The following is a 10,425-nucleotide window of genomic DNA, read 5'->3' as shown; positions in this document are numbered from 1 at the left end:
TAAGAAATAAGTAGATGTTATTAGATATTTACACAGTTGACTCTGGGGAGATGCTGTTTTCCTTCACTGCACTTTAATCGAGGTCATTAGCATCATAATGAGACTAACAGATTGCTTTAGTACATTGGGGGTTTGATTTTCAAACAGAGTTTGGTGTTCATTTTTAAAGAGACAAACTAACAGAATAAATATATTAATCTCTTAATCTGGCATTTATCACGAGAGATAATACAGTTTGGAAGTCAAAGGTCAAATTGATCACTCATTTTCAGTAGTTTTACATTCTTGTAGTTGGAATTCTGGCGCTACTGCTGTTAAGTAAAGGATCTGACGACCAGACTCTCTACATTTCTTGCAGCCTTTCTTGCTGTCACAGACTTCGTTTGTCTCTGCCTGTTTGCTCTGCCATGCATTGACCCGTTTTCACACCTGACTTTTGAAAAATGTCAGCACCCCCAAATTTGACTGTCATCGTCTTTAAAATCTGTTTTTCTATTATTTTCTACAGTCACTGGAGTTGTTTCATAATATGACAGTCTGGACAGATAATGTTTCTCTGTGGCATTTGCATGGTTTTAAAGAGAACAAACGTTCACTAACATGACAGCCTGAGTCAGTTCTGCAAAAAACAACAAAAAAAAAACAAAACTCTGATATCGTGACATTTCATTCTGTCGGCTACCACATGATTAGGTGAGTCTGATCTTGATAAAAGACTTGTATTCTAGGTCACTAACCTTTGGAGAGAGAGGGAAGGAGGGGATGGGGAAGAGTAAAAGAAATGCATGCAGAATGATGATCATATGGGGATGCATTATTAATCAATTTCTCAGGCTATCCCCATCTAAAGTCATATAAGTCCACCCTTGGGCAGTGATCATCACCTCCTCTCAAAGGAAATATGCTAATCTGCTTTGTTGGTGATTTATATGCAGCTAGCATCGGAGGTTTGCTTCACTGCCAGTAGCTCCAGTTGCCATCAAAAGTGACCCTTTGTCACTAAGTGTATTGCCACTCAATACATGTACATTGTTTCACTCTGGTTGAGGAGAAAGTAACTTTTTTCCTACTGTTTGTCATATTTGAGAAATAAAAAGCCTCTATACTAGGAAAAGTCACCAATGTCACCTTGCATTATGCCAAAACACTAAACACACAAAAGTGTCGCAATTGTGTTCAGTAAACCACATGAACATATCTAGTTTAAGTTTTATTTCCCAGGAAACAGCAAGTTATACTTGTTCAACTTGTTATTCTGCTTTTCTGTTTTAAAACATGATCCCCTCTAACAAGAGATACACAAGTATCATATAACTATCGCACCTATGGTATATTGCTTTAATGAAGTGCAAATGGAATCAGGAGAACTCCTCTCATAAATTGGCTAAACATCTAAAAAGCAAATGCTAAAGAAAATCTATTTCATGGGACCAATAAACAAGGGACTCATCACTTCTCATAATCAGAAGTCTATCACACAGTTATCAGGGAGCCCTAGTCACTCTCCTTGTGCTGAAGTGGATCATCTTGAGGATGATTCTGAGCTCCTGCATGGACTTCAAGGACCTCTGCATCTCCGATCCTCTCTGCAAAAGAACACTCAAGTCAGAGTCTTCAAAGCCAGCAATTTTACTGTTTATTTGCATCAGGTCCTCCTGTTTTACTCAGAATGAACTGAAAATGTCACTGTGCAATAAGCTCACACAAGTGTTCACTTTGAAAGATCTGGCTCCCTCTTTTATTTGCTCTTTTTTAGCAAGCTGCTTGATAGAGATTATTTGAAGAAAGATAGATGGTTTCATGGTTTATCTCAGGAAAGGAAACACACCCAACAACACAATGAGAATGAAAGAAGTAGAACAACATGTAGTTACCTGGCTTGTCCTCGCCGAGGGCTCGGCTCGCTCTGTATGAGCTACGGAGGTAAATAAACAATAATAAACACACTGACAATGAAAGATTTTTTGAAAAGAAGAACCAGATGAAAATTCTAGAGATCTTTCCAACCTCGTCCTCTGCGGTTTTCTCCACGACTGATCGAATGATGGACGATATACCGGTGCAGATGCACCAGAATGGAAGGTCTGCGGATGATGTCCTGAGAGGTCGACACCATCCAGAGCTTGTTTGATCATCCCCATCACCAGGTCTTTCTCTGAGGGTGCACCACATCAATACCAGGAAAACACTTCAGTGATTCTCTTCATCGGCAGCGCAGTGTGCTACCAGACCAATTATACGCTCTTTCAGAAGTTAATTTGAATAACGGCATTAACTGATGAAATTAAAGAGCAGGTTGTAAAGTAATTTACGAACGAAGAATGGAAACTGTTAATGCTAATGAAGCAGATAAATGACTTGTGTGATGGAGTGTGTAGTGAGGACACAACAGCAAAAGTCCATTAATTGATTCATCATCTAAAAGTGAAAAAAGATCATGAAAAATATAATGATAATTTTTCATTGTTGTTTTATTTGTTTTTCAAAAGCAGTATCAAAAAGTTGACGTAATCAACTGCTTTATAAATTCTTTTAAGTGCTTAGTCACTTAAAAACACAAACACAAACTAGAAAACAATGAAAAACTTATTAGTCAACCAAGGCTGCTCTGTCCGTTTGTGATTTTAATTTAAGAAAATGTTTTATGGCCTTATGACGAGTTCAAGGAAATTATTCATGAGACAGTTCTAAAAGTATTTAACAGCTGAAAAACACTTAATGACATCTTTATGACAAGTCCAAATATTAACACTAGAGTTGAAAATAAGGAAAATATGCATATAGTCAATGTCAAAAACAACAGTATATAACTGTATAACATGTAACAAACACACATAAAGTTAATTAATTGAGTCTCGGTTAATGTCAAGTTGTCAGGAAAAAAAAAACATTTCCGTCTTGGTTAATGCCAGGTTGTCATAAGAAATATATCTCAAAACAATGCTTTACATAATGGTAAAGTTGGAAACATCCATAAAGGTGTAATGCCAGTCTTATGCACATCCCTTCAAATTAAGTATTGCTAAATGTGTGTTGTTGTTTTTTTAGCATCTATAATACAATTGTAGTGTACCCTTGAGATACAAAATTAAAATGTGCTGTCTGTGCACAAACTCTCATCATCTTTGTGGAATGAATTTTACCTCTTTGTCCTGTGAGCAGAAGCCACTGCTGGACTGTGGACAGGGAATCTGTCTGCAGGATCTGACAAAGTATCTCCAACACCTGACAACAGAGCAGAAGGACCATAACAACATTACCTTGCATGCCACATATATTCGTATTTAAGCTTCATCTGAATTCCTCAAGAAGCCTGTTGACAGAGCTGTGCTTAAATGCACCATAACCTTGAGCAAAAGGTATTTGCTCTGAAGAATTTCTATGATGTAAGAAAGCCTCTTTAGATCTGGTTTTAGATTTCATGGTTGTGCCTCATTTCAAATCCAAACCACAACAAATTACATATTTTCTGGCTGTGGTTGAGCTAAGGATCATTGGTGGAGAATATCACCATGAGTTCTTGGTCATGTAAAGGCTGAGGATACAGCAGGTGCTGGGAATGAGATCTGCGTTGGTAAGACTTGGAGGATGGAGGGATGATTCTCCCGGTTGCTGCTGAATATTGAGTCTTCCGGCGGACAAATTCTTCCTCAGGTTGCTCCTGGAATACAGAAACATTCTTTGCATCAGTACATAAATTTCTCTTTAAAATATGTTGCATAATATCCTTTATTGAATTAGGTATTAGGTTAGGAAATTAGGAACAAGAAGCATAAATTGACAAGACAAAGAGTCTTTGGCTATAGCTTGTGAGGCTGTAACCTACTTGGAAACAGCAGTGCTTTGTGGTAAAATGCACAAAATGTTACAAAGCTAACAAGCTAGCCTGCTGTTTTTTTTAGAGGGTATAATGTTTATCATTTAAACCATCACAGTTAAGTGTGTTAGCAGGCTAACATCTGCTAGCTTGCACTGAACACAAAGGAAAATCTTCGTCAACATAAGCCACCAAATGTAGCATAAATTATCTGAAAATTAGGGAAAAATGTTTATGTATTTGTTAATTGACTACTAGCAGTTGCTTCATCGAGGGAGAGTGTAGGTGGTGCTAATTCTGCAGGCAAGTCATGTACTGTTGCAGATAAAGAAGGTGCAAAGAAATTACTTCATCAAAAGACCACCAGTAAAAACCCCAAATAGCAGAATATTAAACATCTTTTGTTGCTCACAGGTCGGATGCTTTTTGTCTGCTGTCAATTTACTTTTTAGTGGAGCCGAGGCTTCAGTGGAGGTTTTAAGTCACATTCTTCAGGTATGTCATTATTTATTTGCTATATCTGTTTCCATTGCACGTTGGTGCATTTTGGTTTTATCAGTAAACCAACTTTTCCACCCCACCAAGCATAAAAAGTGTTTTTTCAATATTTTTGTGGCACTTTTTATTCATATCCTCAAGTAATGTAAGGAAACTTAATATGTGCATAAAACAGGTGGGTGGAAATGTACCTACAATCCAATCATTTATTACAATTTATCTCGATAAACTTTACCCAGCAGTACCTGCACTTATACTGTATTAATACATGCAACCTCTGCCTTGAGGCACAAAGTAGTTTGTTATTCTCAGTGAGTTCTTTAAGTTCACGTCTCAGCAGCTGTACTGTTGAGGCGTCTGACATCCCATGGATAATTTCGGTTGTGCCTCCCAGGGACACCTTGGCCCTCACCATGAACCTGACAATATCCAAGCAGAATCTAAAACATTCGATTGCTTGAGTTTGTTGTGGGTTTGTACACAAACTGGGGGACGCGCCGCCTCTAAGACTCAGTCTTGCCATTCCGGGGGCAAATAAATCTTTGAAAAGGCAAACCTGAAGAGAATGAATGCATGCAGTGCATAACATAAGTGCTTTTATTTGGTTTATGAACAAATTTTCTCTACAGAATGTCCAACATTGCTACTCTTTCACTGCCACTGGATGTATATAATCCAACAAGCTACTGGCCACAACTGTATTACACTCAAATTACAAAAACTGTGTATTCCAAAAGTGCCAACAACAAAAGGTTGTGCCTCCCAGGCAAACTTCAGCTCTTATCATATCCCACACCAGAATTGCTGAAAATTGAGTTCTGGGAAATCTCTGCTGCTGTCTGTACCATGCAGTAACTCCGGACGTATTTCACATTACAGAATTATAGCGATACTCATACCTCTTTTTTGTCCTTTTGTTCTTGAGAAGACAAACTGACTTTTGCAGCAAGTTCTTTGAGTTCATCCCTCCAGGCCTCTGAAAATAGTGCTAAGAAATAAAGAGCAAGAAATTCTGCCATTATTCTGAGGCTCAGTGGGATTCTGTCAAGGCAGAGCAACAGACCTAATGAGAACATTTAGCGGCTCTAAGGGTAAACACACCTGATTTGCTTTTGTTATTACCAACTCCATAAATATTCTGAAGAGGCAGAAAACCGAAGGATGAGTCGGTTGCTTTCCTGAGGACATGGCTTCTGAGAAGTGGATGAGGAAATAATGATGAGGTGACATACCAATCATCTCTCACCATGCACACGGGCCGACCATTGAGTCCTGTGGGAAAGAGAGAGGCGGAATATTCACAATTCACACACACACACACACACACACAAACAAACACGAGATCATGAGTGTGGGACCATCAAAGGAATGCCCTCAAGAAATAAAGCCAGCAAAACTCCCGCTGAGATTAAAGGTGACAACTTCATGAGAACCACAGGGATGAGACCCACTTTCTGCCAATAATAATAATCTCTTTCATGTATCATATCACTATTCCATGTGTCTATAGAGCCACTCATTAAATATTTAATAGGCAGTGTAAGTAACTTGAAAATTATAACTTATCTCAGGATGTGATGCAGTCAGAATAAGGACCTTAATGGTTGTAATGTAAAGTTGCATCAAGACATTTTAAAGTGACAGTGCACCCCCAAAATCAATATAAATACATAATTTCCCCTGCCTGTACTGCTATTTACATCTATTTTTTGTCTATCCTTAGCCCTGGGCTAAGAGTTAACCCTGGGATAACCGTCAACCGATTATCTTCTTCTAATCTTAATCTGTTTCACACTGCTGCTGGGTTTAGTTGATTTTCAGGGGATATGCGGGGCTAACCCTGCTCTGGAGCAGGGCCAGCTAGCCCCCGGCTAAAGTCAGGGTTAGCCCACTTTGGGGCATGCCAGGATTGTGCCAGTGCCAGTTTAGCCTAGGCTAACAGCTTTCTTAACCTGGGGCTAAATGCAGTGTCAAATACCCTTTGGATGCCCTTATAATAGACAAAATATGATAAAATGCCCTCTGGGATGCGCTTCCAGTGGAAAAAGTGTGAGACAATGCCCTCTAGAGTGCTTAAGTAATTAAACACTTATGATTAAGTGCCTATTACGATGCATTTCCAGTGAACAAAATATGATAACTTGCTTTTGAGGGTGTCCTACTTGCTAGGGTCTTCAAATAGTTAAATAGCTTCCTGTGTGTTTTTATTACAGGGTTGCAGTAGTTGTTGTACAATAAAACAATTTTAATCTAAACCTGGAATTGAAACTGTTTCACCTTAAATGCATGATGATTTTCACCGTGCTCATGCCCCACCACATGCAGGTGGTGCCCATTTTATTTTTTTTTGCCCCAGTATCTCATAAAACCTGAGTCTGCCACTGCTTGGCAGGTCTTAAGAGTTTCTCCAGCAGTTCTCCAGCTATACAAGACTCTGTAAGGACAAAATGTGTTTTTCGATTCATATATAGTGGGGATGCAGAAGCACATGTTTCTTGCCAGTGCAGCAGCTGTGCTCTTCTATTTGAGTATGATACAATAATTTGAAAACCTAGATGGGAACCAGAATCTGCTGGCTTAATGTCTTCAGCCTGCTCCTTTTTGACTGGAGACAAATACCCAGGGAAATCAAATAAAGGTCTGAGTCACCTACTGATCTCTGCACTGCATAGATGAATGAGAAAACACATTCATTTACTGTAATTTAGGGAAGCATATGGCAGCAAGGCTTGATTTAAGTTTCAAATGAAGTCGCTTACCTTGGATATGTCTCACCCTGTTTGGATGAGGGTTGTGTCGGGAGAAGAATGAGTGATGACTCAAGGCGCCAAAGCGCGCACTGCTTGTCTTCGGCATCTTAGAAAACTCAGTGGTGAAGGGCACCTGGATAGTTTGATTATGGCTCCTCACTCCTGTTGTCCCCCGGGAGCCTGGACTGAGTGCCATCGACATATCTTGAAGTGACGGCTGAAAGTTTTGGAATATAAGGAATATAAGCCCTTTTTTGAAGTGATGTTATAGACACATTCATAATTGCAAAGCTGTGACTTGCAAACTAAAACTTAACAAAGAACAAGACAGATAATAGTCAATACTCAATACTCACTCAAGAGTCCAAAGACTAAAAATTTTTAGAAATATATTTTCTAGCAGGAAGAACACTACCAGGAAAAGGGTTCCAGATATATATAATAAAACTTTGAGAAGCACTTTACCTCTGAAAGCAGCCTCCAGCTCAAATCCTCTGGTAGCTGGTGCTCTGTGTTGTCTTTGTTGCTAAGAAACCAGAACTAAACAGAAATTAATGGCATCTGTACACAATGAGTGGCTGCTATTCTCAGACAGGTCATTTAGACAGGATTTTCATATGCAAAGCATAATTGGATTTAACTGCTTTTTGATGTTTAATTAAAAAAAAAAAAAAAAAAAAAACTCGGTCAACAGTAATCACCTCAGTCAAATTCAACAAGAACATTTGTGAGTGAGACAACAAACACCTGACCAAAATGTGTTTTAGTTTACCAGTTTGCTTCAGCATGTAGTGTGGTATACAGGTGTGAATATAAATGTACATGTGCTCTGAAAATGGTTATTGATTCATGCTGCCTCTGCCTTCAGTAAGTCATAGTTCTCAATTAAAACTAAGTTGACAATGACCAATATATTTTCAGTAAATACAATCGTTTACAATTATGATATTATATACTGTATTAGTCCCAGTCAAGAAAATAATAGGCATATGTGTCAGCAATAGACACTTCATCAATAGCAATTTAACAAAAAGTTAAATAAAATATTAAATGCATTAAATGCAAACTGTCTTATAAACAGCCTATCATATCCCTTGATAATGGAGCGTGGTAGGGGTGACACACATACAGCACATAAACGCATTTACGGCACATTTGCACCATCGACATGACAACAGAAACAGTGTGGAGCGAGAAAATTAGTGCAGACGGTGAGGACGTTCTTAATTTAAAAAAGAACCAGTCGGCTCACCAGTATAGCAGTTTTTTGCTGTGTGCCTTCGTAAATAAAGTGGGAAAAAAATCATCCTGGTCTTCATTAAAATCATGTAAAATTCTCGATATCAATTACAATTAAACATTTATCGTGATTTAACTTTTCAGCTATATCATGCAGCCCTATTCTATGTTATATTACTATAAATATGATACAAGTTGGTTCTTGTGGTGGATAAAAACATGAAATGCTTTGTAAACTAAAAAAAAAGAAAAAAGAAAAGAAAAAATCAAACAGTAAAAAGTAATGGGATTTTGAAGAACTGAGGGGAACATGCTCATACCCAGTGGAAATTACACCCTTGGGAATGATCCTTTAAGACAGTGGTCAGTATGCAGATGCAGCTGCCAGTGATAGTGCAAACTTCATTAGATAAGCACTGACCGTGAATAATGAGCAGCAAATGTATTCAGGAGCAGATCTAAGGTCATTTATTCATCTGGTCTACAGTTAACAAAAACTCTTCCACCCCCCCGTCCCCACAATTAATTCACAGTCACTTAAAGTCACACATTATATCTCATTTGCTAGAAATGTATTTAAAAAAATGACATGATTTGTGGTTTTAAAGCTAGTTGGAGGCTGTAACTTTCCCTTGGCTAGCAAAACTTCCTGGAGGCTTGCCATCACAGCAAGGTTGCCAGGCAACCAGCAGTGAAGTACAGGGTGGCATAATAAATTGTTGTTTAACAGAAAATATATAGGTCTGAAATGTGAGGTCAGCTGTGATTCACAACGTCTATAAATAACACAAGAAGACAGCACCTTGTTTGTCCTCTCTTTATCATGCTCTTACAAAAGCCAAGACTTCAGCAAAGACTAAAAACTTTGTATGTTAAGACGACATCTGATCAACTAATGTACCATTATTTGTCTATCTGTGTCTAACCATATGATAACAAACTATATGGACACTGAATGTGTCTCAGCCTTCAACGACAAAGTCATAACATGAGACACTCACTGAGTGCCAGCTGTTTCCCCCTACTTTTTTTTTTTTTTTTTTTTAAGATAATCATCTCCTAGCATCCACTGTCTAATTTGCTAATAGGTCTACTTCAGGTTGTGTTTCATTTGGGCTGCTGTTGTCCCACTTGTCTTAACTTGTCTCTTATTTGATTTTTTTTTTTTTTACTCTCTCTTCTTTCTGTGTTTTTTCGCCATGCTAGCAGGTGGTATGGCTCTTGTAATGACAATTGGGCGAGCTGTGGAGTCCTCTGCTTCTCTCAATATGAATGTAAACCAAATAAAGAGTCAATGAGAGAAAAGCTAAATTGCATCAATTATATTATAAATAAATAGAGCCCAGGGTTTAGTCTCAATTAAGTTGATAAATGTCACAAGTTTAGTTGGCATTTATGTTATAAATCAAAGTATTGAAATTTTGACTTTATGGTTGTAGGTGTGTAAGAGTGTGTAAGACTTACATGGATTTATTTGCAGAATATGACAGAAATCAAATATAATATTCAAAAGTATGTTTTCATCGATGTAGAATCACCTGGAAACAAGAGTCATTGTGTTTTTGTTGCCTTGGTATGAGCCCTTTATATCTACCGAGGTCGCAGGTCCTCTTCCACAGAGGCCACCATGTTGCACCGCCGTGTCTCTACAGTAGCCTAGAGTGTACAAACCAAACACTGGCTCTAGATATGAATGTCTGCATTTTTAACAAAATCTGCTTCTGCCATTGGTTCTGCCTGTTTCATTATTAACTATTACCTGATCATTAGCAATTCTAAAAAAAATGATCAGGAGTTACTCGTAATCTAATGGGTCACTAGCAATTAGTTCTTCATTCATTCCTTATGTGTTCCATGGTAACTACCCAAATTTTTGTGTACCTCATTATTAAGTGTTACATGTGTGACCTTGTTTTCACCAGACAACAAAAACTGTTGTTTATGTGTGAATTGTTTCATTCTATTAAATATAGGTTTTCAATTACATAATCTCTTTCCCCTCCGCCCTCCCCAGGATCCGCGCCCATGAATAGTTGTTGAGATATTTAAGCCTGGACCAAAGTTGTCAAGGTCATCTGACAGACAGACACTGCCTAGAGCCACGCCGCTTTCAAGGCTAAA

At 38.2% G+C, this 10,425-nt stretch overlaps 1 protein-coding gene across 1 annotated transcript; it reads right to left on the bottom strand.

Moving 5' to 3' along the window:
* Window positions 1-639: 639 nt before the first annotated feature.
* On the bottom strand, window positions 640-7,920 carry tbata (thymus, brain and testes associated). Its single transcript, XM_084741143.1, has 9 exons — window positions 7,531-7,920; window positions 7,075-7,282; window positions 5,417-5,587; window positions 5,215-5,303; window positions 3,512-3,661; window positions 3,144-3,225; window positions 2,008-2,155; window positions 1,875-1,915; window positions 640-1,586 (listed from the first exon to the last, which is right to left on the bottom strand). Exons 2-9 carry the CDS (start codon window positions 7,265-7,267, stop codon window positions 1,495-1,497), a joined length of 966 nt encoding a protein of 321 aa, XP_084597269.1. The 5' UTR covers window positions 7,268-7,282; window positions 7,531-7,920; the 3' UTR covers window positions 640-1,494.
* Between the last annotated feature and the right edge of the window lie 2,505 nt (window positions 7,921-10,425).

This window comes from Lutjanus erythropterus, chromosome 17 (genome assembly GCF_056507025.1).
Source record: "Lutjanus erythropterus isolate fLutEry1 chromosome 17, fLutEry1.hap2, whole genome shotgun sequence".
In the NCBI taxonomy this organism is placed as follows: Eukaryota; Metazoa; Chordata; class Actinopteri; order Lutjaniformes; family Lutjanidae; genus Lutjanus; species Lutjanus erythropterus.
This window is presented reverse-complemented; position numbering and strand designations above follow the sequence as displayed.